This window comes from Emiliania huxleyi (genome assembly GCF_000372725.1).
Source record: "Emiliania huxleyi CCMP1516 chromosome Unknown EMIHUscaffold_16, whole genome shotgun sequence".
NCBI lineage: Eukaryota > Haptophyta > Isochrysidales > Noelaerhabdaceae > Emiliania > Emiliania huxleyi.
The window spans coordinates 256,935-282,140 of record NW_005200982.1 but is presented as its reverse complement, the minus strand read 5'-3'; the positions used below and the strand labels follow the sequence as shown (position 1 = coordinate 282,140).

The 25,206-nt window shown below is 66.7% G+C and overlaps 5 protein-coding genes across 5 annotated transcripts; 3 read left to right on the top strand and 2 right to left on the bottom strand.

The window, feature by feature from the left end:
• Positions 1-9,001: 9,001 nt before the first annotated feature.
• Positions 9,002-11,279, bottom strand: EMIHUDRAFT_434034 (hypothetical protein; the record flags this gene model as incomplete). The annotated part of the gene is made up of 8 exons (XM_005785493.1): positions 10,688-11,279; positions 10,557-10,615; positions 10,449-10,484; positions 10,177-10,374; positions 9,715-9,897; positions 9,587-9,647; positions 9,176-9,369; positions 9,002-9,031 (listed from the first exon to the last, which is right to left on the bottom strand). Coding segments are annotated over exons 1-8 (1,335 nt in total), but the record flags the coding sequence as incomplete, so codon positions are not given.
• Positions 11,280-14,496: 3,217 nt separating this feature from the next.
• On the top strand, positions 14,497-15,258 carry EMIHUDRAFT_55852 (hypothetical protein; the record flags this gene model as incomplete). The annotated part of the gene is made up of 1 exon (XM_005785492.1): positions 14,497-15,258. A coding segment is annotated over one exon (762 nt), but the record flags the coding sequence as incomplete, so codon positions are not given.
• Positions 15,259-17,916: 2,658 nt separating this feature from the next.
• Positions 17,917-18,602, top strand: EMIHUDRAFT_434032 (hypothetical protein). Its single transcript, XM_005785491.1, has 2 exons — positions 17,917-18,102; positions 18,178-18,602. Exons 1-2 carry the CDS (start codon positions 18,066-18,068, stop codon positions 18,540-18,542), a joined length of 402 nt encoding a protein of 133 aa, XP_005785548.1. The 5' UTR covers positions 17,917-18,065; the 3' UTR covers positions 18,543-18,602.
• Positions 18,603-21,527: 2,925 nt separating this feature from the next.
• EMIHUDRAFT_63426 (hypothetical protein) lies at positions 21,528-22,511 on the top strand (the record flags this gene model as incomplete). The annotated part of the gene is made up of 2 exons (XM_005785490.1): positions 21,528-21,827; positions 21,894-22,511. The coding sequence occupies 2 exons, from the start codon at positions 21,528-21,530 to the stop codon at positions 22,509-22,511; spliced, it is 918 nt and encodes a 305-aa protein (XP_005785547.1).
• A 1,396-nt stretch (positions 22,512-23,907) lies between these two features.
• EMIHUDRAFT_98824 (hypothetical protein) lies at positions 23,908-24,591 on the bottom strand (the record flags this gene model as incomplete). Its single annotated transcript, XM_005785489.1, has 2 exons — positions 23,908-24,122; positions 24,198-24,591. 2 exons carry the CDS (start codon positions 24,589-24,591, stop codon positions 23,908-23,910), a joined length of 609 nt encoding a protein of 202 aa, XP_005785546.1.
• Between the last annotated feature and the right edge of the window lie 615 nt (positions 24,592-25,206).

Below are 25,206 nucleotides of genomic sequence, written 5' to 3'. Positions count from 1 at the left end.
GTCCCGGTCGAGAAAGATCTCCGACTCTTCCTCTGCCCATTCCGCCGAGAATATGCGCGAAAAGTAGGACGACCCGGCAGAGAGGGTCGAGATGGCGTCGTCAAGCGCGTTGTGCCGACGCAGAGGTCGATCCGGTCGCGAGGGCGCTTGCTCATCGCTGCACGCTGCGTTTGTGAATTCTTTTAGCGTAGGCGGCTCCCGTGGTGTACCTGTGTTAGTGCCAGTGCGCGCCAGTCCCGTGCCTAGTGTCGTGCGAGGGAGTTTTGTTGTAAAATTCTTTTTGCCGCACATGGGGCAAGGCTTGGGGGGCGACCCTTGCGAATGTCAAAAAGGCACAATCTCTCGCACAATTTGAATTTCGACGAGTGCGCGCCGGCAGTCCCGACTGCGCGAGTGTGCGCCAAAGTCCCCCACGCCGATGAGAGCAAAGAGGGCCGAGAGGCAGACTATACTGGCGCGCACTGGCACTGGAAAAAAGGGATTTACTTTTTGGTTGATGTCACCGATAAGGTAACACCAGCAGCAGCAGCCCGCAAGGCGCGCGCGATACACAGTGTATGTTACACACACAGCCCACACTATCACTCTGCCTTGGCGTGTCGCTGCGCCTTTGTCCCACCCGCGGAGGACCCGGGAGGCTCCACCGCGAGGCTCGCCGCCGCACCCACGCCGATGAGAGCAAAGAGGGCCGAGAGGCAGACAGGCGCAGCGGGCCCGAGCCGTTCGTATGCTGGCCCGCCCAGCAGCGGCCCGACGACGCCAAGCGACTTCTCGACGGAGCCCAAGGCGCCTACGTGGACACCGCGAGCTGGGGCGGGAATACGGTGTCGGGTGTCCGGAGCAGGAGTACGCCGGCAGCAAGTCAGCAGCAACTGAGTGCAGCCGAGCACGTGGCCTCTCGAGTGCTGGTCGGGATACATGGGGTTGGTACGCCGCATCTACGGCGCGCCGAGGAGGAGGCCGCGCGAGCTAGGGGCGGCGGAGTTGGCCATGAGCGTCTTGAGCAGCGTGTGGGAGAGGCCCTGCCCCAGGTTGAGGAGCGGGTACGAGAGGAGGATCGCGGCGGTGGGGGAGCCTACGTCACGCATACACCAGAGTCAGGTCAGGTACACTTCTCCACACACGCGAGGTGGTGGGGCAAGGGCCGGGGCAAGCCCTCGCGACTCCACGCCCAAGAGTCAGGAGTCCCACGGCATTCAAAGTGCAGGGAGCGAGAGTGGGCTCTGAAGACGGCATCGTGCCGTGTTTCGGACCACTGGGAAAGGGCTATGAACACACAGCCGAATATGGCCGAGTGCGTGTGTGTCCTCTGTTTGTGCCAGTCAGAGGAGAAGGGTCTCCGCATCTAGGGCGGGAGGTATGGGGAGATATGGGGAGATACCCGGGAGATGTGGGTCCGTCTCCCGCAGCTAGGCAGGAGAGCCGAGGGACGCGGCCGCCAGCCCAAGCCGGCCGGCGGCGGTGGCGGCCAGCGCGAAGCAGAGCAGGCTGGACGGGCGCGCGCCTACATGGCCTCGCCTTGCCCTCCGCGAGGGCTGCCCCCGCACTCCTGCTCCGGCCTCCCACTGCCAGTCGGGGATCCCACACCCCCACAGGGAGGGGGGGAACCCGCAGTGGACGCGAGTCCACACAGCGCATATGGGCCGCGCGAGGCTGTGTGTCACTCTGACGAGAGCCGCGGTCGCCATAGACTGCAGCCCCCCCCCCCCACCCCCCCCCCCACCCCCCCCCCCCACCGGCTCCTCTGTGCCTAGAGAGCTTGACAAGCCCCGCGCGGGCGGAGAGCGCGCAGATCGCTGGATGGGAGGGGGCCTGCTACTCCGCTAGTCTCCGCGGCGCGCGCCTATAAGTTGACGCCCCGTCACTTAAAGGCTGCGGGCGGGAGAGCGCGGTCCTGCGTGCGCGCGCCAGTGGCCACGAGACGCGGCACGACGAAGCACGTCTGCAGCGCGAACATCCACCCCGCGTACGAGAGCAGGTAGCCGCGCTGGCCTGCGCGGTAGCCGAGCGCCTAAAAGTCGGCAGCCTTCCCTCCGATGTCGGGCCCCGTATCCACCCCCAGTGACTGGCGACAGGGGACGTGACTTCACTACCCACACGGGGGCTCGGGGGACGGGCGAGCTCGCGCGGGACGTGTCTAGGAGATTGGGGGAGATCGGGGGAGATCGGGCGAGATCGGGCGAGATCGGGCGAGCTCGTCGTCGAGCTCGCGCGGTACGTGTCTAGGAGATTGGGGGAGATCGGGGGGAGATCGGGGAGATAGGGAAGATAGCCGAACGCCTCGCCGACGTACAATGCGCTGGTGGAGTCGTACGAGTGGAAGGAGGCGGCGGCGAGGCCTATGCAACAAGAACGGCGAGGTCTTGCAATCTCGATGACTCTCGGCGACTCTCGCCTCTGCGTGTGAAGGACGACCGCTATGCGTCCGGTACCCCACCCCCACGTGATTGCCAACCCAGTCACGCGGCATCTAGCCGGCCCGCGCCGCTGCCCACCGCGTAGCCGAAACCAAAGGTGGAGACGACGCGCGCGGTGACCTGGGCGGGAGATCTGAGCTTAGAGGAGCCGAGAGGAGCCGAGAGGAGCCGAGAGGAGCCGAGAGGAGCCGAGAGGAGCCGAGAGGAGCCGAGAGGAGCCGAGAGGAGCCGAGAGGAGCCGGGAGGAGCCGAGGGGAGCAGAGAGGAGCAGAGAGGAGCAGAGAGGAGCAGAGAGGAGCAGAGAGGAGCAGAGAGGAGCCGAGAGGAGCCGAGAGGAGTCGAGAGGTGAGTCGAGATCGCAATCTCCCGGGTGGCGACCTGGCCGGTGGAGGCCGGGTCTCCCGCGAGCTCCGCGAGGAGTGCGAGCAGAGGCGCTGGGAGGGCGGCACGGCCCATCCCGCCGACGACGCGGCCAGCGGCGGGCAGTGCGAGGCGCAGAACATCGGAGTGGCCTTCGCATGCGAAGCCGACAAAGTAGCACAGGTAACCGAGCGAGGCGGTGCACGTGCTCGCAATGATTGCCACGCGCCGGCCATGAAGATCGGAGAGCCGGCCGAAGAGCGTGGATCCGGCGAGTGCTGCAGCATTCGCCGCGCTCATAATCATGGCGTAAGAGGTGGCGCCGATGACTTTGCTCTGTACGAGCTGCGGGTAGACGGGATTGACAAGTCCGACGGTAAATGTGTCAACGAAAGTCAAGCATGTCGTGAGAAGCAGCATGTTGGGATTGTACCGAATGGCGCGACGATTTAGCTGGGTTCCAACTCTTTGCGGGGTACGGTATGGTACTCGCGGCCCAAAGGGTCAAGCCATGGCGGGCGCGCCGCGGCCTCACAATGCCAACCGCGCGCGGCCGTCGAACGGCAAGCACACGCCTCGACTCGGACACACTGTTCCGAGGGCAAGGGAGAGGGGTAGGCTCCAAGCCCGAGAGGGGAGCTTCCGAGACCCACTACAAGACCCCGCGCACATCATCCCGCGGCCTGGCGGTCGGCGGGATTGCAACCAGTCTTCGCGTGCCGCCTGTCGTTCGATATGTCGGTCCCTCTCCTCGCGTTGTCGGATAACCTACATAAAGTACACATAGCCGCTGCGCGGAGCTACTATCTATCTCCGATGGCGATCGATGTGTGTGGGCGGCAAAAAGGTTCTGGCGAGAGGCCCGAGACGCGGGCGCCGATGCGGTGGGAGGCCATGGAACGCGAGCACCGACAGAAAAAAGAAAAGGTCCAACAGAATCTCGCGAAAAATTAGCCGCCACGCGGGCAACGCGCCGTTTCGGCGACCCGGTCGCTGCCCTCATAGTGCATAGTCCACATCTGTCCTTCTTGGTTCTTCTGGACGGAGCGGCCATTGTCCAGCTCTCGCCCACAATGTTTGCAGCGTTTTCAGCACACATGCCGCACTTGTCCACGAGCATCACGATGTGCCGTGCACTGCTGGAGGCGGCCATGCTGCACGATAGCGAGGCCGCAGCCAGACTCCTGGCCACCGCGAGCTCACGCGGGCCACCGAGAGCGGGAAGCACGCACGCTGCGTTTCTTTTCCGTACTAAATTCTCTTTCCGTGGAAACCCGGAGAAAAAGGAGAACATTGCGTCTCCGGGTTTCGTGGGAGTCGATTAGGCGGCGACGCCAGCCTGTCGCTCCTTCCCCGTTCCACCAAGGTGCACCCGCAGCGTGTCTTCTGTCCCTTCCGATTGCCCCAAGGCCGAACAGGGCTATGAGGGCGTCGCGTGTCTCTCTCCTCGCTTGCAGACGATGAAGCAGCCCTTCCTCCTCGTTCTCGCGCTCGCGGCGACCCACGGCCAGTCGGAGGACGCAGGCTCACGCGAGCCCTGCCCTCATAGCCCTGGGATTAGCTGCCTCTTCTGGACGACGATCCACTTTCGCCCCGACTGCATCGCCGAGTGCTTTTCGCAGACACCGTGCAGCGTCATCAAAAACGAAACTTTTTTACCCGACGACCACGTGCCGTACACGTGCGGCGATGGCTCGACCAAGACGAAGATCTTCTATCCAAAGCCAATTGGGCCGCCGCCTGCTGCAGGGTTCCCGGTTGTCATGTTTCACCGTGGTTCCTCTGGCTACTACTCGAAGCACGATGTGTCTGGGCTGGGGTACGATGCGTGGCTAGAGAGCGTTGCGAAGCAGTGCCTGATCGTCATTGCGCCCCAAACCGACGGAGTTCCATGGATACAGAACAAGTCCAATGTTAATGATTGCAAGAGGGACAAAGACCTGCTCTTCGCCATGACGTGGGCCAAAGCGAACCTTGCTAAGGGCAAGGACCTCGCCTTACCTTACCCCTCGTTCAAGGCTGACTGGGGTAGTGTCGGCGCAATGGGGCACTCCGCAGGAGCGCACCACCTCCCACGTTTCGTTGAAGACGCTAAGAACAAGCACAGTGTCGACATCAAGGCTACGGTCTTCTCTCACGGCGGCGACGATCTCTGCTCCTACCCACATTACGCTAAACCGTCCTTCTTCCTTACCGCGAATGGCGATGACAGACCATCGGACAACAATCCCGGGAACTGCCCACTGCACAAGGGAAAGGAGCCCACGTGGACAGGAGCCCACTGCACAACCCCGGGATGCTCGTACGCATGGTACAACAACATTACGATGGCGCCGAACAAAGTCTTTGCCAACATGGAAAAGGGAGACCATAATGAGCCACACGACCCAAAGCTCCACGAGTTTGCAGCGTGGACCGGCAAATTTCTCGCATGCCATCTGTACCCGCCAGGGTCGACGTGGGCGGCGACATGCCCTAGCATTTACGATGTTACGGATACGGGCAAGCCTGAAATCTGCAACAACAACAAATATCCTGTGTCGCAAGACGGCCCGGGGCCGCCTTGGAAAGCGCCTTGGAAGAAGACGGGGCCGCCATCGGCACCTTGGAACGTGCCTGGATGCGAGGTCCTCGGGTCGACGCCCCAGTAAGAGACACAACGCCGCCCCCTTGTCTACTACCCCTTTGTCCTGTGCGATGGCGCATGCGATAAGCAGGTGCACATCCGCCCCGCCCCTTTGTCCACTACTTGACCTTTGTTGTAAAATTGATGATTGTGATTTGTGTTGTTCTCTCGGTAAGGAGATTATTACGGCTCGATCGGGAGGACCCGCGAGCGCGCGTGTACACTGCGGCCTCGAAAGACAAAAAACAGATCAATCGGTGTGTGGTTGCATGACTCGACACGGGCACCACACACACACATGCCGTGCAGCGCTTCGCACGCACTGGATCCCGCCGGCGGCCCGCAGCCGTGCGGCGTGTTCTCCTCCGCCACGCGCAGCGCGGCGTCGCTCGCACCTGCCTGCGCCTAGTGTCTTGTCTTGTGGTTCTGTGTGTCGCTCCTGTGTGACCGTCACCGCCCGTCCAGCGTCCACACCCATACCGCGTTGGTGTCCCAGTCGTTGGTCGGACTGTCTTTCTTTCGCCTTCCCATCAATCAATCAATCAATCTGCGCCTCGATGATGGCGCACAGCTGTTCTGGCGAGAGGCCCGAGACGCGGGCGCCGATGCGGTGGGAGGCCATGGAACGCGAGCACCGACAGAAAAAAGACAAAAGAATCTCGCGAAAAAAATAGCCGCCCACGCGGGCAACGCGCCGTTTCGGCGACCCGGTCGCTGCCCTCATATATGGGCAACTCGAATATATGGGCAACTCTCGCCATCGGCCTCGACGCCCCGGCCGTCTATCGCCCGACCCATCGCGGCCCCTCTCTTCCTTTCCTCTCACCAGACACTGTACCTCCGCGCAGCCGCTGGCGATGCTTGGCGAGGACGGCGAGGAGCGATATGTGCCGGGGGCCGCTGCCTGCTCGGCGAGGGCATCCTACTCGAGAGGGCCGTCGGGCTCTTCACGGGAGGGGCAGAGCCCGGGTCGTGCCGACAGCGTCCTGGCCTCGAGCAGGCGCGCAGCACGCGCACGCCCTCTGTGCAAGCGCCCCTCGCCATCCCGCCTCCCTCCGGCCTCTCGCGCCCACGCCGCCTCCCAGCCCACCCCCTCCGTCGCTCCCACCACCGCCATCGCCACCACCGCCAAGCCCGCCGCCGCCAAGCCCGCCTCCCCCGTCGCCGCCCCCACCGAGCCCGTTTCCCCCGTCGCCGCCCGCTCCCTCACCCCCTCCGCCGTCCCCACCACCGCCATCGCCCCCGCCGCCAAGCCCGCCGCCCCAAGCCCGCCGCCGCCAAGCCCGCCGCCGCCAAGCCCGCCTCCCCCGTCGCCGCCACCACCAAGCCCTCCCCCGCCGTCCAACCCCGCCCCCTCAACCCCCCCCCCCCTCTCACCCCACCTTCACCCCGCCCCCGCCCCGTCCCCCGCGCAGGTTCTACTTCTTCGTCGGCATCGCCATCGTCTGCGACGACTTCCACGCCGAGGCGATCGATGCGGTCGAGGTGCTCAAGAGGTGTGCCCGAGGTCGTCGCCGGCGCACCCTTCATGGCGGTCGGGTCGTCGGCGCCCGAGTTCTTCACGGTGATTCGCCCCGCTCGTGACCGAGTCGGACGAGGGCGTCGGCGACATCGTCGCCGCGCCGCCGTCTTCAACTCGATGACCATCGTCGGCCTGACTGGCATCTTTGCCGGGCACAGGCGATCGCCTTTTCCAACCCCCCGTCCATTCCACACCCCTCCCACCCCCTTCGCTTCCCCCCACCTCTCCTCCTCGCTTCCCAAGCCTTCTCCCCCTCCTCACCCCCGCCGCCGCCTCCTAACCCGCCTCCACCGTCGCCGCCGCCTCCCAGCCCGCCCCCTCCGTCGCCCCCACCACCGCCATCGCCACCACCGCCAAGCCCGCCGCCAAGCCCGCCGCCTCCCCGTCGCCGCCCCCACCGAGCCCGCCTCCCCCGTCGCCGCCCGCTCCCTCACCCGCCCCTCGCCGTCCCCACCACCGCCATCGCCCCCGCCGCCAAGCCCGCCGCCAACGCCGCCGCCGCCAAGCCATTCTTTTTTTGCGACCCCTCCCGGAGGCCCTTCCGACCCCTCTCGAGCCCTCCCGCCACGAAGATCCTCTCTTTGTCCGACCGTCCCTCCGAGCCCACCCGGCGCCCGAGCCCTCTTGCCTACCACCCGAGCTCGGGGGGGCGCGAGCCCTCCTGGACCCCACCACCCCTCCCGCCTCGCCCAGCCCTCCTGACCCCTCTCCCCGGTGGACCGCTCCACCCTCCCAGCGCGCTAGCCCTATGGGACCCTGTGGAGCCCTCCCGACGCCGATCCGACGGGGACCCCTCCAGCCCTGTGGGCTGGCGAGCCCTCCGGTCGGAGGGGTGGAAGTGGGAGGGCTCGAGGACGGACCCACCTCTCGCTCCAGGAGGGTGGAGGGGTGGAGCGTGGAGGGTGGAGGGGTGGAGGGGTGATTGAGCCCTCTAGCTCTATCGATATAGCCCTACCCCTCCCGCCGTTTTAGGGCCTCCCCTGCCCACCCGCTATGCCCTTCCAACCCCGCAGTCCACCTCTGAGCTCTGTCCAGGAACACTCAAAGCACGAGATAGCAGTCGGCCAGGCGATATGGTGGGCGCATTCCCTTATGTCAAGACACGGAGCCGTGTGTAATAGTGTACAATGTTTAAGTACAACATGAAGAAGGAACAACGAAGCGGCCGACGGCACGGCTCTACGGTAAAGTACGTTAGTTCATCCCGAACCGTACCCCGGCCCTCGCCCCGGCCCCTCCTCGGCCTCCTCGCCCTCTTCCACCTCTCCGCCTCCACGGTCGGGCCGGCCCCCGAAGAGCGGCTTCATCACGTCCTGATCGAGCCGTCGCCACGCCCTGTGCACGGCCGAGGGTGCGCGCGCCTCCCGCTGCACCTTTGCGGTCGACGAGCGACCGAGCTGCAGCGGCTGCGTCAATGCTGGGCTGCCGCCGCCCTCGCCACCCGGCGGGCCGATGCCGCCGCTGGCAGCGCCGGAGCCAACCTCGACGTCGGCAAGCGGCGCCGCAAGCAGGGGCTCGGAGCGCAGCGAGCCTGGCGCATCCGCCTGCGCGGTGTGCCGCGCGGCGGCAGCGGCGGAGGGCGCTGCGGCGATCGGCGGCGGAGGCTGCGGAGATGGTATGGGCAGCGAGGACAGGGAGGAGGCAGCGGAGGGCAGCTCCGCGCGGAAGCTTGCGCGTCGCGCGTCGTCGGCTTGCAGGTCGAGGAGGCGGATGAGGGGGCCTGCGCGCACGGGCGATGGCGCCGTGTCGGGCGAGGGTCAGGGGCTGTGTCGCGTGCGGCCGAGGCCACGGAGGCGGAGGGGACGGAGGTGCGAGGGAGGGGGTGGGAGTGCGAGGAAGGGACTGGAGGGGCTGGAAGGGGCTGGGATGGGCTGGAGCGGGTGGGGTGGGGTGGGGTGGGGGTGGGAGGGAGGTCAGGGAGGGGGAGGGGGAGAGGCTGCCGGTGAAGGGGGCCCAGCAGAGGTTGAGGAAGAGGATCAGGCCGAGGGTGGTGGTGACGATGGGGACAGTCCATGCAGCCTCCGCGTCGTGGCCCGTTGCGGCGGGCAAAGTGATGGCGAGCGCAAAGGAGACGGCGCCACGCATGCCCGCGAACCACATCACCACCTACAGAGGGGCACCGGGCGCGACGCGTACACAGAGCGGTGGACGCGTCGGCGACGCCTCCACGGACACACTCGCGCGCGCGGCGCGCGCGGGGGGGGGGGGGGGGGCACGACACCGCGCTTTGGGGGCTCACACCGCGCCCGCCTGCATCCGCAGCGAGATGCGGAGATGCGGCGGCCGGCCGAGGTTGGCGAGCGCCGAGATGGAGAAGACGTTGAGCGCGCGCGCGAGCAGCAGGATGGGCACGCCCAGCGCGAGTAGGGGCAGGTCCCAGATGCTGAAGGTCTGGATGATGCCGCCGTGGGTGTGGGCGGGCGGCGCGTCGTCAGCTTGGAGGCCTGCGTCACCAACACACCAGACTCGGGCGGGGGTGAGGTCTCGTGCTGTGTACTAACAGCACCCCAAGAATCGAGTCTACGTGTGCAGTGAAACCAGCTGCAGTGAAACCAGCTGCAGTGAAACCAGCTGCAGCAGAGAGCTAGACGCAGAACTGCGTGTCCTCTCGAGCTGGAGTGAAGAGGGGGGAGAGTGTCTTCCGCCTCTAGGCTGGGTGGCCCTTGACGACGTAGTCGACCGCCGCGACGCCGAGGAGGACGGCGAGCGACGCCTCGGACACCTAGACGAAGAAATTCGGCGGCGTGAAGAAGAAACGCGACGAGGACGGCGAGCGACGCCCCGGGCACCTCGGAGAGGGTGGTGAAGAGGACCGACGCGGAGTGCTGCGCAACCTTGCTCAGGTTGTAGTACGTGTAGTGCCGCATCGCCACGGCGCAGAAGAAGAGCGCCATGACGCCCGACACGCCGCACCGCTCCGAGAAGGTGAAGGCGAGCAGCGCAAAGCCGAGCAGCAACGCGAGCTCGAGCGCCTACGGCGCAGGGAAGCGCGGGCAGGGTCCGGCGGGCTGGCTCGGTCGCGAAAGCGGTGCGGAGGGCGGTGTGTGTGTGCGGCGGCGCGGCGCGGTGTGTGCGTGGCGGTGTGAGGCGGAAGTGCGGGCGGTGTGTTGCGGGGGAGGCGGCAAGAGGCAGAGATCTCGAGTGCTAGTCGGGATGCGCGGACCCGCATCTCGCATCCAGGGCTGACTGCGCGTCCGCGGCCACCCCGGCCAATCTCGGCCAATCTCGGCTCATCTCGGCTAAGCTCGCGCATGCGAAGCGGCGCGCGGCGTGCCGTGCAGCGCCTTGAGCCGGCGCGTGAGGTACGCGCACGCGAGAGCGAGGGCGAGGCCGAGCGAGACGGAGCCGGCCAGCGCGCGCAGCACGTCGGTGAGCACCCACCCGATCGCGCGCGCGACGCCCGCGTCGGACTGGTCGGCGAGCGGCGACTTTGTGTACGCGAAGAACACCTATGCTCTCGGGCCGCGCCGCGGGTGTGATCGCGGCGGTCTCGCGCGGTCGCTGCAGTCTTGCGCTGCGCGACGTTGAAGAGGACGATCGAGAGGGCATCGTTGAGCGCCTGTCGCGTGACATTTGTTTCCACTCACTACACGCGAGTTGAAGCTTGTGTCAAGAGGGCATCGCTGCGCGCCGACTCGCCAAAGATGAGGTCGTGCAGGAGCGGCGCGGCGCGCACGTGCTTGAGGATGCCTACAGGGCGCTTTCGAGAAGTCGGTGAGGGTGCCGCCGGCGGCGGCGGCGCGCGCACGCGCGTCGGGGCGCCGAGGGTGGCGACGGGGTCTGTGGATGAGATGAGCGAGCCAAAGACCATCGCCTGCGCCAGCGTGAAGCGGGTCGAGGTGGCAGAGGCGGAGGAGAGGAGGTAGACGAGGGAGCCGGTCGTGAGCAGCGCGATGAGCGTGCCGCCGACGGCGTAGCCCGCAATGGTGAAGAAGTTTGCAAAGAAGGTCCGTTTGCGCATGTGGAAGCCCGCCTCAAAGATGATGGGCGGCAGCAGGCCAAAGTAGATGACGTCGTGCGCGAGTGAGCCGGAGGCCTCGGTGTCGAGCGATAGCTGGCCGGCGACCGGCAGCAGGTCGGCGCTCTGCTGAGAGAAGAAGAAGAGGAGGAGGTTGACGCCAGCGCCGAGGAGCATGCACAGGCCGGAGCCGGTCACCACTTGCGACGCGATGCGGGTCGACTTGAGCGCCTGCTGCAGCAGCAGCGCCGCGAGGAGGACGGCGACGATGAGGGAGATGTCGAGCGCGGTGGCCTCGGGCCCGGGCGGCGAGGGAGGGTGGCTCGGCGGCGAAGGAGGCACGATCGGCGGCGGAGGGTACAGCGGCGGCGGTGTCATGAAGGGCGGTGGAACAAGGGAAGGCGGAGGGTTAAAGAAAAGCGAGCGAAGAAGAAACATGTCTTTTGCGCGTCAACCCTTATAAGTCTCTCGTGTCCGCGCCGACGCTCTTGGTTTAACCGTACGCGTCCCAGCTGACCGCCCGTCGAGCAATCGTCGGCCCGCAGCGACCCGCAGCGATGGAAATTCTTTAAAAAACATGATGCCTTTCATTGCACAAAAGCCGTTCTCCCATCCCTCCCTTGGGTTGTCTGTTTTCTTTCTAAATTCAGGGTTCGTCACGGGCCCCAACCTTCGACATGCGCGCGCAGCGCGCCCGGCGCGCAGCGCCGGGTGTCGAGGGTTCGGCGAGCGCGCGCAGCGCGCTCGGGCGCCATCCGGAGGGTTCCGAGGGTTCCGAGGGTACCACCGGCACCGCGCGCAGCGCGGGGCACCGCGGACCGCGCGCAGCGCGGTCTCGAATAGTATGATCTCCATCTGCATGATCTCGTCCAGCGTCGTTGGCTCCGTCTCGATGGCGCCGCCCTCGTGCGTGACCCGCTTGTAGAACTTGACCTCCTCATTGAAGCCGGGGACCACCTTCACCACCTCAGCGAGCCGCTGCAAGCAGAGGGTGGGAGGTCATGATATCTCATTGTGGGTGGCGGGAAGGCAGTGGCTGGTGACGCGGCTGCTGGCAAGCGCGCGCGCCTTGCAGAGGTACTTGGGAGTGGTGATGAAGTGCTTGCGGTAGTGGTGGACGTTGGTCCAGCCCTCGGTGCCCTCGTAGTACAGGTTGGCGTACTTGGTCTCGCGCCCAGTCGTCCTGCCCTGGAAGATGATAGCCTTCTGCTTGGAGCGGTCGAACGGCGTCATCTTTGGATGAATCTCTTTGTGCGAGTCGAGGACCTTGAAGAGCTTCGTGTTGAGCTCGTCCTATCGATATGGGGAGTCAGGATGAGCCCCGCGCGGGAGGGTGCGGGAACAGAGGGGATTCGAACCCGTGTGGTCTTGTCCATGCCGGGTTCGACATAGAAGACGCCGCTGCTCGGATCCACCGTGCACTCGACCGTGTGCTGATGGAACGGTGCGGTGTCAGGGCGGTGGGTGGGGTGTGCGGCCGGGAGCGGGGAGAACACCTTGTCTTCGACGCTGTCGCCGAAGACCGTGTCCTTGAACACCTTCTTGGCCGGCGTTTGGGGCTCGCTTGCCGGCGTGAGACAGTCTTCGCCCTGTGGGGTGCGGGCCGATGTGCTTGGGCGATTCGGGCGCGTAGGGCGGGAGGGGGGGGATGCGCGGGGGCGGGGGGGCACCCAGTCCGTCTCCGCAGCCTTGCCCTTGGGGGTCTCCGGCATGGCGAAGATGCGCAGTGCGCAGGTCCGAGCCCCACTGAGGTGGCAACTCGTCGGAGCTTCCGGGGTAACATCTAAGGGAGAGCTGAACGTTTCCGCAGGCGAAAGGACAAGACGTGCTTTTAAAGAAAAGCGACCCGCGAAGAAACATGTCTTTTGCGCGTCAACCCTTATAAGTCTCTCGTGTCCGCGCCGACGCTCTTGGTTTAACCGTACGCGTCCCAGCTGACCGCCCGTCGAGCAATCGTCGGCCCGCAGCGACCCGCAGCGATGGATGCCGCCGCCCCCACGGCCCCTACCGCCGACGCGCCGATGCACGACCGGCCTCCGTCGGATGGCTCTCCGGCCTCTCCGGCCGCTGACTCCTCCCGTGCTGCTGCCGATCCGGTCCCTCTCACGCTCAGCGATATCCGCACAAGCTACGACATTTGAGGTCGCCGGCTTTGGCCAGCCCACCACCTGCTTGCCTCCATGTTCACGCTTCGCGCCCCTCCCCCCCTCTGACGCCGCCGTATGACCTTGGGTGAGGGGCACGACTACCCGCCTGGAAGGCGCTCTCATCAGCAAGTCACCCAGGCACCAACTCCTGGGCGTTTACGCTTGACTACAAAACCAACAACAAAGACGTTCGGCGGCGGCTTCTCGCCCACCGCCGTTCTCAAGCTGCGCCGCCTCGCGCGCAAAGTCGCGCGCGGCAGCGTTGACCGCACAGCCTACTCGCCCAAGTACTCGCTCTCTTTTATGTCCCACCATGCAGAGCGCATCTCTCTCTCTGTTGTGCGAGGCGTGAACCGCGCCATTCGCTCTCACCTGGCAACCCTGTCTGCACGTCTCGCGCGCGCGTGAACAGGGCTTCAGGCCTCAAATGACGTGTCGGCCGGTCGAAGCGCGAAAGGTTTCGCCCGTCGCGTCCGATTAGCTGACGGACGTTGTCGTGAACACATCGTGGGGGCTCCGTATCTCATCATATCCACGTGTATCTCCTGGTATCTCCCGGTATCTCCCGGTATCCCGCCATATCCCGCCATATCCCGCCGCGGATACCGCGGAAAAAATCGTCCACACCGGGGATTTTTGTGGGTGCTTGGTCTCTCCTACCTCCACGCCGCTGCGCGCTGGCTGTCAGTAGGTAGGTGGGTCTAGGTAGGTGCTCGCTTGGTCCTCCCTCCCTCCCACCCTTCCTTGCGACCTTGCCGTTGGGGACTTGAACGCTCGACACTCTTTCCGTGCGGCAGTTGGACGTTCATGACACCTGCGCTCGCTATCGGGTTATCGGCGACTATTTGCGGCGGAGATTCCGTCCGAGGAACGAACGGACAATCACGAGCAGTTGACCCGAAAAGGTGAAGATAGCGTGTCCCATACCCCGCAAAAAGTCCGAACCCTCGCCGATCGCGCGAGCAATAATGGCCCGCCTTTGCCCGCGCGTAGGACCTCTACACCAGGCGTGCGGACGCCTGTGGAGGAGGACGGCCTTGCGCGTCTCGACGCACAGCCAAGTGCTGTCGCACCCGCCGCCGCCCAAGCACTCTGACGGCGGCCACGGGGGCAGCCGCAGCAGCAGCAGCAGCAGCAGCAGCCGCAGCAGCAGCCTCCGAGCGGAAGCTCAGAGATTCTCTCTTGACGGCGGCGGCGTAGTCGCGAGCGGCGGCGCGGCGGGCGTTCCCTTCGAGTGGCTCCTTCGGCCGATTGGATCGGTGGAGCGGCCGGCGACAGAGGACCGGTTCATGGATCTGAAGCGCTTCGTCGTCGCCTGCGCCTACCGCGCCGGCTCGCCCCCGTTCCCCGTCAAGTCTACGCTGCCGCCCGTCCTCCTCTCCTTCCACGCCGCGACGCTCTACGCGGCGGGCTCGCTGCTGGTGGCGCCTCCGAGCGCGGCGCACGTCGCGGGCGGCGCCGGCATGTATGCGCTCCTCACGTTTGGAATCACGGGCGGGCACCACCGCTACTTTTCGCACCGCTCGTACCGGACGAGCCGCCCCTTCCAGTTCGCCATCGCCCTGCTCGGCTCGCTCGCGTGGCAGCGCGGGCCCATCTGGTGGAGCTCGCACCACAACCACCACCACCTGCACTCGGACACCGGCAGGGACCCGCACTCGCCCGTCACCGGCTCGTGGCTCTGGTCGCACATGGGCTGGTACTGGGCGTCGGCGGAGCACGACCCGCCCCTCGACAAGTTTGCGCGGACCTGGCGCTCGTTCCCCGAGCTCGCCGCCCTCGACAAGCTCCACTTTGCGCCCGGCCTGCTGCTGGCGGCGTCGCTGTACGCGTGCGGAGGCGGCGGCGCGCTGCTGTGGGGTTTCGTCGTGCCGGTCACCTGCTGCTGGAACAGCATCTTCGCGATCGGATCGCTCTGCCACGGCGACCTCGGAGGCGGCACCCGCCGCTTCGAGACGGGCGGCGCGGACACCTCCACCAACGTGTGGTGGGTCGCGATGCTGACTCTCGGCGACGGATGGCGCCCCCCCCCCTTTTTGCCCTCCCGTCGCCCTTCCCCCCCCCTCCCTCCCACCGCCGCCTCCGCACTCGCCAGGCACAACAACCACCACGCCTTCCGGTGGAGCGCGCGGCAGGGGCTGGCCGCGCACGAGCTCGACGCCACCTACGCCGCGCTGCGCGCGCTCGAGACGCTCGGCCTCGTGTGGGATCTCAAGGTGCCGTCCGCGGAACAGGTCGCCGCGGCCGAGAGGGTGCGAGCGCCAGGGGAGTGTGCTGAAGGGGGGAGGCGGTGAGTCGTGAGAGTCTCCACATACAAGTGAACAGGAGAGAGCGGCCGCGAGTGTCAGTTTATCAGCAGTTGGTCTCCAAACGAATCGTTGTAACAAAAGAGAGAGAATCACCTGAAAACTTTCGCCTTCAATTCGTGTAGCTGAAGGATAAAGAATCTTGGTGTCGTGCGAGGGAGTAAGTTGTAAAATCTAAAATTCTCTTTACTGTAATCTGTATAGAGCGAAGCCGTATTTAATCACACACACAGTCACAGAAGTCAGAATAGACAGAACACACATACACACACACACAGCAGAGGCTAGGCGTAAGGGTATACATGGCCTAAGCCCGGGGATAAAAACACACATACGAAGGTGGTACACACACACACCAGTCAACACAGTCGCACGGCGCACACAAAACCACCCCAACACACTGTGCGGTGCCCGGTGCGTCGACGTCGTCGAGACGCACGTTGGATTCAGTTTAGGCCCCATCCATTGTTTGCACAGCATTGGGGACTATATCGATCTATATGGGTATTGTTCCTGTGGGCGCAGGGCCCGCAGAGGTCAAGTTCGTACAGCAGTGATCGCCGATGTAGCCATGGCCGGCCTCGAAACACGTCAGCCGGCAAAATCGATTCCACGGCCTTTGCCACCACTCAGTGGTGCACCCTCGCAGCCCGTTGAAGGCTTCGCAGGCCATGCCGTTGCGGACCATGAACGGCGAGAGCTTGTTATCACACATGTGGCAGGTCGCGGGCGCGGGAGGAGGGGTGTTGTAGCACGCGTCGCAGCCTGCGCAACTCCGCTGCCAATAGCACTTGCGATCCCAGCCGTAGGTGTTGCTCTTGCAGTTGTCATGACACGGCGGCGGCGATGGCAGCGGTGGGCCTGGCGGTTGAGGTGGCAGCACAGGCGGCTTGGGCCGTGGCGTTTGTGGAGGCGTTGCGGGCGTTGGAGGCGTCGATGGCTCAGCCTCGACGTCGAGCGGCGTGGGCGGTGATGGCGTGGGAGGTGGCGGCGAGGGCGGCAGCGAGGGCGGCGGCGACGTGGGAGGCGGCGGTGACGGCGTGAGGGAGGGCGGTGGCGGCGTGGGTGTCGGCGGCGGCGTGGATGGCGGGGGGGCGGGTGGCGGCGGCAGGGGCGGCGGCGGCGAGGGTGGCGGCGACGGAGGCGGCAGTGGCGGCGGGTGTGAGGGCGGCAGCGGCGAGGGCGGCGGCGAGGGTGGCGGTGGGGAGGGCGGCTGCGACGGTGGAGGCGGCAAGGGCGGTGGTGAGGGCGGGGGCGGCGTCGGGGGCTGCGATGGTGGCGGCGGCGACGGAGGCGGCGACGGCGGCGGTAGTGGCGGCGGGTGTGAGGGCGGCAGCGGCGAGGGCGGCGGCGAGGGTGGCGGTGGGGAGGGCGGCTGCAACGGTGGAGGCGGCAAGGGCGGTGGTGAGGGCGGGGGCGGCGTCGGGGGCTGCGATGGTGGCGGCGGCGACGGAGGCGGCGACGGAGGCGGCAGTGGCGGCGGGTGTGAGGGCGGCAGCGGCGAGGGCGGCGACGAGGGTGGCGGTGGGGAGGGCGGCTGCGACGGTGGAGGCGGCAAGGGCGGTGGTGAGGGCGGGGGCGGCGTCGGGGGCTGCGATGGTGGCGGCGGCGAGGGTGGCGGCGACGGCGGCGGCAGTGGCGGCGGGTGTGAGGGCGGCAGCGGCGAGGGCGGCGACGAGGGTGGCGGTGGGGAGGGCGGCTGCGACGGTGGAGGCGGCAAGGGCGGTGGTGAGGGCGGGGGCGGCGTCGGGGGCTGCGATGGTGGCGGCGGCGAGGGTGGCGGCGACGGCGGCGGTAGTGGCGGCGGGTGTGAGGGCGGCAGCGGCGAGGGCGGCGACGAGGGTGGCGGTGGGGAGGGCGGCTGCGACGGTGGAGGCGGCAAGGGCGGTGGTGAGGGCGGGGGCGGCGTCGGGGGCTGCGATGGTGGCGGCGGCGAGGGTGGCGGCGGGGCTGGTGGCGGCGGCGTGGGCGGTGGCGGCACGGGTGGCGGCAGATGCGGCGGTGGCGAGGGTGGTGGTGACCTAGGTGGTGGTGAGGGCGAAGTAGGCAATGGTGGTGGCGGCGATGGAGGTGGCACAGGCGGCGGCGGCTCGGGCGGCGGTGGCGCGGACGGAGGAGGCGCGGGTGGCGGCGGGGCTGGTGGCGGCGGCGTGGGCGGGGGGGGAGCGGGTGGCGGATGTAGGGGGGGGGGAGATTTGGGTGAGGGTGACAATGGCGGCGGTGGCGCTGGTGGTGGCGGCGAGGGCGGCAGTGAGGGCAGTGGTGGGCTCGGGGTAGGCGAGGGCGGCGGTGGCGAGGGCGGCGGCGAGGGCGGCGGCGGCGAGGGCGGCGGCGAGGGCGGCGGCGATGCCGGCGGAGGCGGCAAAGGTGGTGGCGGCAAAGGGAGGGTCTGTCAGCAGGTGGGGGGGTATGGTCTCGAGGTGGGTTCCGGCGACCAACAAACCCAAGTAGACGGCCGACAGCAAGTGGCCTGACCCGGCGAAAAGTCAGACACACGAGCAAGGGGGGGGACAAGCGTAAAAAGGGACGGAAGTCGAGAGCGCTCGCAAAGAGGACGCGGCGGCGGCCAATGGCCACATCATCAGCATCACCGCCCGCACCACCGCCCTCTCCCGCCGTCCCGCCGCCTTTGGTTACCCGCGACGGCGCCGCTATGCCGCTCGGCGGCGATCGACTGCAGAATGACACGCCGCCCATGCTGATCGGTCCGCCGCCTCTGGCTACCCGCGATGGCTCCGCGTTGTAATCAAGTCGATGCAAGTCAAGGCTCGCGAGCAAGCCCCCCACTTGTGCTCAGGTTCTGCCTTCTGAATGCACTCTCCCTTCCCCGCGCTTTCGCAGGTCCATCCCACATGGGCCCCGCGGGGGAGGCGCCGGCGGTGGTGACAGAGGCGCAGGGCTGGCGGCTGCACCTCTCGAGTCGCAGCAGCACCGGCTACGCAGGCGTGCGCAAGCAGGAGCAGGCGTCGGGCTCGCGCGGCTGCCGACTTCCCTGGGCGTCGGGCCGCTTCGCGGCGTACCACACGGTGGACGGACGACGGGTCTACATCGGCTCTTCGACTCGGCGGTGGAGGCGGCGTTGGCACGCGCGGGCGGAGGGGTCGGTGGACGGACAGGTCGCCGCCCGCCGGGCGCGAGGTGCGCTAGACTGGGAGACCACCTCACTATGGGGCCTGGACCCAGTTCTCATGATTGTACATGACTAGCGATGTGTTATAGTTCCTCTTGTGTAAGTAAGACGCGATCCCGCCCAAGGGGCGTCTACTTGGGTTTGTCCGCGACACATCGCGGGAGATACCGCCCAAGTCTCGCGGCACGGGGAAACCCGCAAATCCATCCCCGCCGGGGCGTAAATCGGTCCGGGGCAGCCCTCGTACCATACCCCGCAAATAGTCCGAACCCGTCTCACACAGTCACAAGATACATACACACATATGCTTGCCAACCTATCGCACACATCCGCGTCCTTCGACCTAGTCGCCAGCGCAGTGGAGTGCCTGAGCAACGACACCCTCCTCGGGAATGTCTTGACGCCGGCCGGCTGTGCCCGGCGGTGCAAGTCGACCCCGGGATGCGAGTTCTTTGTGAGCGGGTTCGGTGACAAGGCAGGGCGGTGCTACCAGGAGTATACGGCGAACGAGACGTGCATCGAGGGCTGGGAAGTTGACCTGTACGACTTTTACAAGCTCAACGACTCGCCGGCAGACACGCCTGTCGACGGCGGATCCACGCTTCTTCCCAGCCCTGAGCTCGACACGCATGTTTCATACGACCAGTGGACTTACGCGTCGACGGACGCGTCTTTCCATCGCATCAAGGCGGGCTACGAGTGCGACGACGGCGCAAACACAAAGCTCCGCGACGTGGACACGCCGCAGGAGTGTGCCGACAGCTGCGCCAATTACGGCAACTGCACCTTCTTTCTGTACGGTTTCAACACTAAGCGGAAGCAGTGCTGGGTGGAGTGGACGCACTCTGCCGACTGCCCCGAGGGGTGGGAGAAGGACGACTTCGACTTCTACATGCTGCTGCCCGCGGTCCCGCGCGCGCCGCCGTCGTCCCCCTCGCCACCCGCCCCGCCACCCGCCCCGCCGCCGATGCCACCGCCCGTGTACCCCTCCATGGAGCACAGCACGGGCTTCATCGCCGGCATGCTCGCGGGGTCCGGCTTCATGATGGCCGTCACCCTGCTCCTCATGATCCCGCTGCTCACCATCCTAGCCAAGCTTCTCCGGAGTCGGCAGCAGAAGCAGCCGCGTCCCTGCCCGCCCCCGGCCCATGTGAAGCTCGTTCCGCCTGCACGACGCTATGCACACGTCCCATAGGCTCCTCAACGAAGCGACCTCCGACTCCGTCGACCCGGAGGACATAGCGCCAGCGCACGAAATGGCGCAAATGTAGAGGAAATGCTGACTGAGTCGCCGACCGACCCGGGGCGATGCGTACGGCTGTACTTGTATCTCCCACCTCCGTACTAGTAGTGAGAGAGTACGTACTAGTGTGCATGACCGTGTACCCAGAGAAAACGCCGACGAGGTGTCCGTCCGTACTCGGGTCTCGTCATCGCGTGATGGCTTTCGTCGGGGATACGGGAACGAAAAACGGCGACGCGCGCGTCCCTTGTTGCGCCGGCGACCTGCGCGCAGGGCGATGCCTCTGATGGACACAGAGAGGGAGGCACTCATGCACGCCTGCCTCGCAGCTCGCATCAAGGCGCGGAGGAAACGCGACTACGCGCGAGCGGACGAGCTTCGCAATGAGCTTCGCGGCCTTGGCGTTCTGGTTGACGACAAGGTGGGCTACCCTCTCCCCACTCGCCATTCTCGCCACACAGCAAGGAGTAGCATCTGGAGCGCACGCGTCGGCGTGATTCGTACGCGAGCCCCTAAAACCGTCGCCCCAATCCCCTCTCTCAGGCGAAAACCTACATGGTCAAGCGAAAGTCATCCACCAGTGAGGCGGCACCCAGTGCCGAGTTGGCAGCGCTGATGGCCAGCGGCAGCGCCGCTTTGGCGTCGGAGCATGGCTACAGCTGTGTCGAGAGTGCAGACTTCCGGCCCGATCGCCAGAGCAACAGCAGCCGGTCCGCGCCTGCCACCTACCCCGTTGCCCTTTACTCAGCCAACGCGTACGCAAGTATGGTGCAACAGGCGGAGCAGCGGGAGCTCGGGCCGTTCCTCGTCGGGGCGCAGCAGCGCGACGCCGGCCGAGGCCTCCACTCCCGCGGAGCCGGACGTGTACGTCGCTGCAAGCAGCGGCAAGGTCGACGCGGTCGTCGCTGCGCTAAAGGCCAATCCGGCACTGCTCAATGCGAAGAAGACGGGCGGCATCTTCGACTCGCGCACGCTGCTCCACTGCCGCCACGCGTAGATTTCTCCACGCCCTGAACTCATTAGAGAAAGAGGGGGAGAGAGAGGGGGGAGGGGGAGGGAGGGAGGGAGGGAGGGAGGGAGGGAGGGAGGGAGGGGGAGAGAGGGTGTATTTGGCAAATACACCATGCAACCACAGCCTCGAAGGTGCTCCGGTGTGGGCGCCGCGGAAACACTTGCGCTCTCCGCAGGTGCTGCCAGCAAGGGCCACGCTGCGCTCGTCACCGAGCTGCTGCGTCTCGGCGCCGATCGCAGCATCGCCGATAGCCGGGGTGCCACGCCCCTCGCCCTCGCTCAGAAGGCTGGCCAGATTGCTGCTGTCGAGCTGCTGAATCAGCCAACGGCGGCCCCGCCAGCTGCGCCGCCCGCCGCCGCCGCAGCGCCGGCCCCAGCTACTCCGCCGGCAGCAAAGCCAGGTGGTGCGTGGGGTGCGGGGCCTCCCGGCGGGGCGGCAGCGGTCGCATCGACGCGCATCAACAAGGCAGAGGCGGTCTTTGGCGGGCAGCCCCCCCCGTGGCAAAAGCCGCGCACCACACCGCCAGTTGGGCGCGAAGCGACCCTCACGCGTTTGCGCTGCCCTCTCGGGGCAGCATGCGGGCACGAGGCAGAGACCTTCGACGCACGGGGTCTCTTCGAGCACTTCCAGCTCTGCCATCTCGCGCGGGTTAGCCCACCCGAGGCGCCAAAGGCGGTTCAGGACTTCCGCGGCTCCAAGGGAGAAACTGAGCAGCTGCCAACGACCGAGCCGTCTGCAGAGGAGCTCGCCGACATTCAACTCGCTTGCGCCAAGCTGTGCGCGCCGGGCTGACCGTCTAGCCGGCGATGGACCATCCGAGCGACGATGAGAGCGCCCTCTCCTATAGGTGGGACTTGGACCACAACCGCCTCAAGCCGGGTAAGGACTATGTGCTCAACGTTGGCGGAGGCAAGACCATCTGGGAGCGGGGGGACGCCGCTGAGGAGCGCCTCTTTGAACGGGTCGAGGAGGAGGTCTTCAGCCGCGATACCTACCGGGCCTTCATGCAGCTCCTCGATAACTACGACCGCAGGCGCAGCGCAGCGGCCATGCCCTGCAGCCCTCCCCGCCTACCCCCCCCCCTCTCACCCGGCCGCCCTTACCCGGTTGGTCGCCCGCGCACACACCCCTCACTGCCTCCTCGCGCCTCCTCCCGCAGCACGAGCGTGGAGGACCGGCTGACCCCGCACGAGGTTGAGGAGAGCTACGCCTTTCTGAACGAATGCCTGGAGGAGCCAGTGGGGCAATACCTCTGGAAGTACCTGCAGGCTAAGCAAAAGGCGCCAAAGTCGAGCCGTGCCTTTGCACAGCAAATCTTCAAGGTGTGGTTCAAGTCGTTCGGGCGCGGCGAGGCCAAGGGGGCGAGCAGCGGTTTCGAGCACGTCTTCCTGGGCGAGGAGGACACGACGCCCGATGGCCGGATCACCATAGCCGGCTTCCACAACTGGATCCAGTTCTACTTTGAGGAGCGCTGCAATCACCTGGACTACCGTGGCTACATCCTGCCCAAGCGGCGCGGCCGGCGCCCCGACGAGCCGCCCGACGGCACCGAGCACTTCCTCTCGGTGCAGTTCGAGTGGGAGGGCGAGACCAAGCCCGTCTCCGGCATGTTCGTCGGCGTCTCGCCCGAGTTCGAGCTAGCGCTCTACACGCTGCTCTACTACGAGGGGGGAGACAACAACAAGCTCCACCTCGGCGACGTCGACGTCAACCTCCGGGTCTACCGGCTGGACCGCATCGGGTGCATCTCCTCCGCCTTCCCCGAGGCGGCGGACAGCCTCGACGCATGAGGACAGTGCGAGCGCGGGGGGCTGGAAGGGGCGGCCTGAGCCTCCGCCGTTACCTCTTGCGCGCCACCGACGGCCACGGCGCACGGGCCCATAACGATGTATTGGTGCGAGTCGTGGATGTGGTTTATTGTAGGGTGTGCGCTTGACGGAGTGCGACCAAAGCTCTAGTAGCGCACGCTCCGCAGACAGACGCACAATCAACAGAGAGGGGGCAAGGACGAAACAGACCATCGAAGCAAAACATCGTGTGTTCGTGTGTACTGGGCGGGCCGGGCGGCCCATGCGCCGCCTCGTGGGCACCACGCAGCCGACGATCGCGAGGGGAAATGCACTCTGCAGGGGCGGAGCGCCGCGGTGCAACTCCTCGCCCGCGTCGGCTGGCGCGGCGCAATAATGGAAGAGGCCAAGCTCAATCACACGATCGGAAGAGGCCAAATTGTTCATGGAGCCGTGAGGGCGGGAAGTGCGCGCGCCAAAGGCAGCGCGCCGCGGGCCGCGCCGGTCGGCGGCGTCACGAAACCGCGCGACTGCAGCGGGTGCTGCGTGAGCGCCTCACCCAACGCCGCTTTGAGCTGGCGGAAAGCGGCGTGGTACGAGAATGTGTCGCCCGAGAGGCGCGTGCACGAGATGGAGTAGTGCCCGTCCGCCTCCTCGGAGACGAGCACTCGCATCGCCACGTCGCCACTGCGCGCGGAGACGACGACGCTCTCGCCACTCGCACGCCTAGTGAAGAGGAGGCCCCGTCGGACGGCGGGGGGAATGGGCGGTTGCGCGGCACGCGGCGGCGCGCGCCGCTCTGCGAGCTCGTACTGCGCGTCGATCCGGGACAAGGCGTCGCCCACGCGGTCAGCGAGGTGCTCCGGCTCGAGCACAAGCTTATTCCAGCCGAGCCGCCGCATCATCGGCTGCGCCGGTGGCGGCTCAGGCGCCGGCTGCAGGGGGTGCTCGCCGTCCGCCTCGTAGATTGCGGGCTTGGCGAGCGAGAGCGAGGTGAGGGGCGCATCGAGGCGGCGCCCGCGGCGGTAGTGCAGCGCCGCGCGGCAGAACTGCGACGGTGTGAGCGACACCATCTGGCCTGTGCGGCGTGCAGGGAACCCGCGGGGTGAGGGCGCTTGGGCGTGGGGCGCCTGGCACAGGGCGCAGGGGCCAGGGGGGGAAAGAGAGGTGTGTGGATGCGCGCGTGCGGAAAGGGAGAAGGCCGCGCGGGGGGGGGGCGGGGGTTCACCCATGTGGTAGCTATAGTCCTGCAGGTTGGCGATGTAGAGCTGCAGCTGGCCGCGGTGCAGCAGCGGCGAGATGGAGAGCATGTTCCAAAAGGCTGGCCCGCCCTCGCCGCCGCGGTAGTTAACCATTGCGACCTTGCACGGCCGCTCCTGAAGGGGGAGGGGAGGGGCGTCTAAGCAGAGGCGGCGGGCCGAGGCGGGGCGGCGAGGCGAGAGGCGGCGCGGGTTGGCGTCGAGTGTGCCTGCTTGAGCGCGCCAGAGATGGCCGACACGACGGCCGGGTCGGATCTCGCTCCCTGCGTGAGGCGCGGGTTGCGGCCCACCGCCTCGCCGTACGTGAAGCCGCACATGTCCTGCCACGGCCGGGTGACCCAGACGATGGGGTTGCCTGCGCGCGAGGCAGCAGAGCGACTCAGAGGAGGCCCGCGAAGGCGGGTGGGGGCGGAGGGGGCAGCACGCGGACCCTGGGCGCGCGGGTTTGTGATGACGATCGACTCCTCGTTGGCGTCGATGGTGCTCACGAACTGCCGCACGAGGCCCCTCTGCAGATCGTCCAGCTCTGCGCGGGGGTGCACGAGCGCCGTCTCCCCGTCCCGACGGGGAGACTTGGAGGGTCGTTCGCCCGCGGCGCTGCCCGACGCAGCCGCCTCTGCGCGCTCCCCCTCGGCGCTCCAGAAGCCCGAGCAGCGCGCGAGCTCCGCGCCGTCGCGCTTCCTGCCCGAAACTCTGTCGGGCGGCGTGGCCCACGACCGGCCCCTAAGCTCCTCCTCCATCGGGACACTTGCCTTCTTCCCCGAGGGCCGGCCCGCGGGCTCCTCTCGAGAGGAGGGGCCTGCCTGCGAGCCGCCCGCCTGCATCTGGAGGGCCGCGGACCCGCACCACACAAAGCACGAAGCACCGAGCGAGCTGCTCCTGGCGCAGAATTCTTTTTACCTACCTCCCTACAAGGCATGTGTTTTAGGTATGTTGTTGGCAAATGGTGTGGTGTGGTGTGGTGTGGTGTGGTGTGGTGTGGTGTGGTGCTGCTCCCTGAGATCGCTTAGCGTTTCTCTTCTTGCGTTTCTAAGTCTTAAGCGCCAGATGGCGCGGTGGCAGCTCTGTTCGGCTCCACTCGCTCGGCTCCGCTCGGCTCCACTCGGACTCGCTCCACTCGGCTCCGCTCGGCTCCACTCGGCTGCTCCGCTCGGCTCCGCTCGGCTCCACTCGGCTCGCTCGGCTCCACTCGGCTCCGCTCGGCTCCACTCGGCTCCGCTCGGCTCCACTCGGCTCCGCGCGGCTTTCTTTCTTTCTTTCTGGCAATCCTCCCTTGGTTTTGCTGTTTTCTTTCTTTCTTTCTGCGCGCACTGGCACGAACACTGGTACACCAAGAATTTGGGAAAGCTGACCCTCTCGCAGCAACAAAACACCAATCGTATGGCTAAATAAAAATCTCTCTCTCTCTCTCTCTCTCACTCACTCTCTCACACTCAGTC

Excerpts from the sequence above, each read along its gene's own strand:
- EMIHUDRAFT_434032 (XM_005785491.1), top strand. The coding sequence starts at position 18,066 with ATGGCTCCGCGTTGTAATCAAGTCGATGCAAGTCAAG. Across the intron at positions 18,103-18,177 it reads TCAAGTCGATGCAAGTCAAG|GTCCATCCCACATGGGCCCC; the intron begins GCTCGCGAGCAA and ends GCGCTTTCGCAG.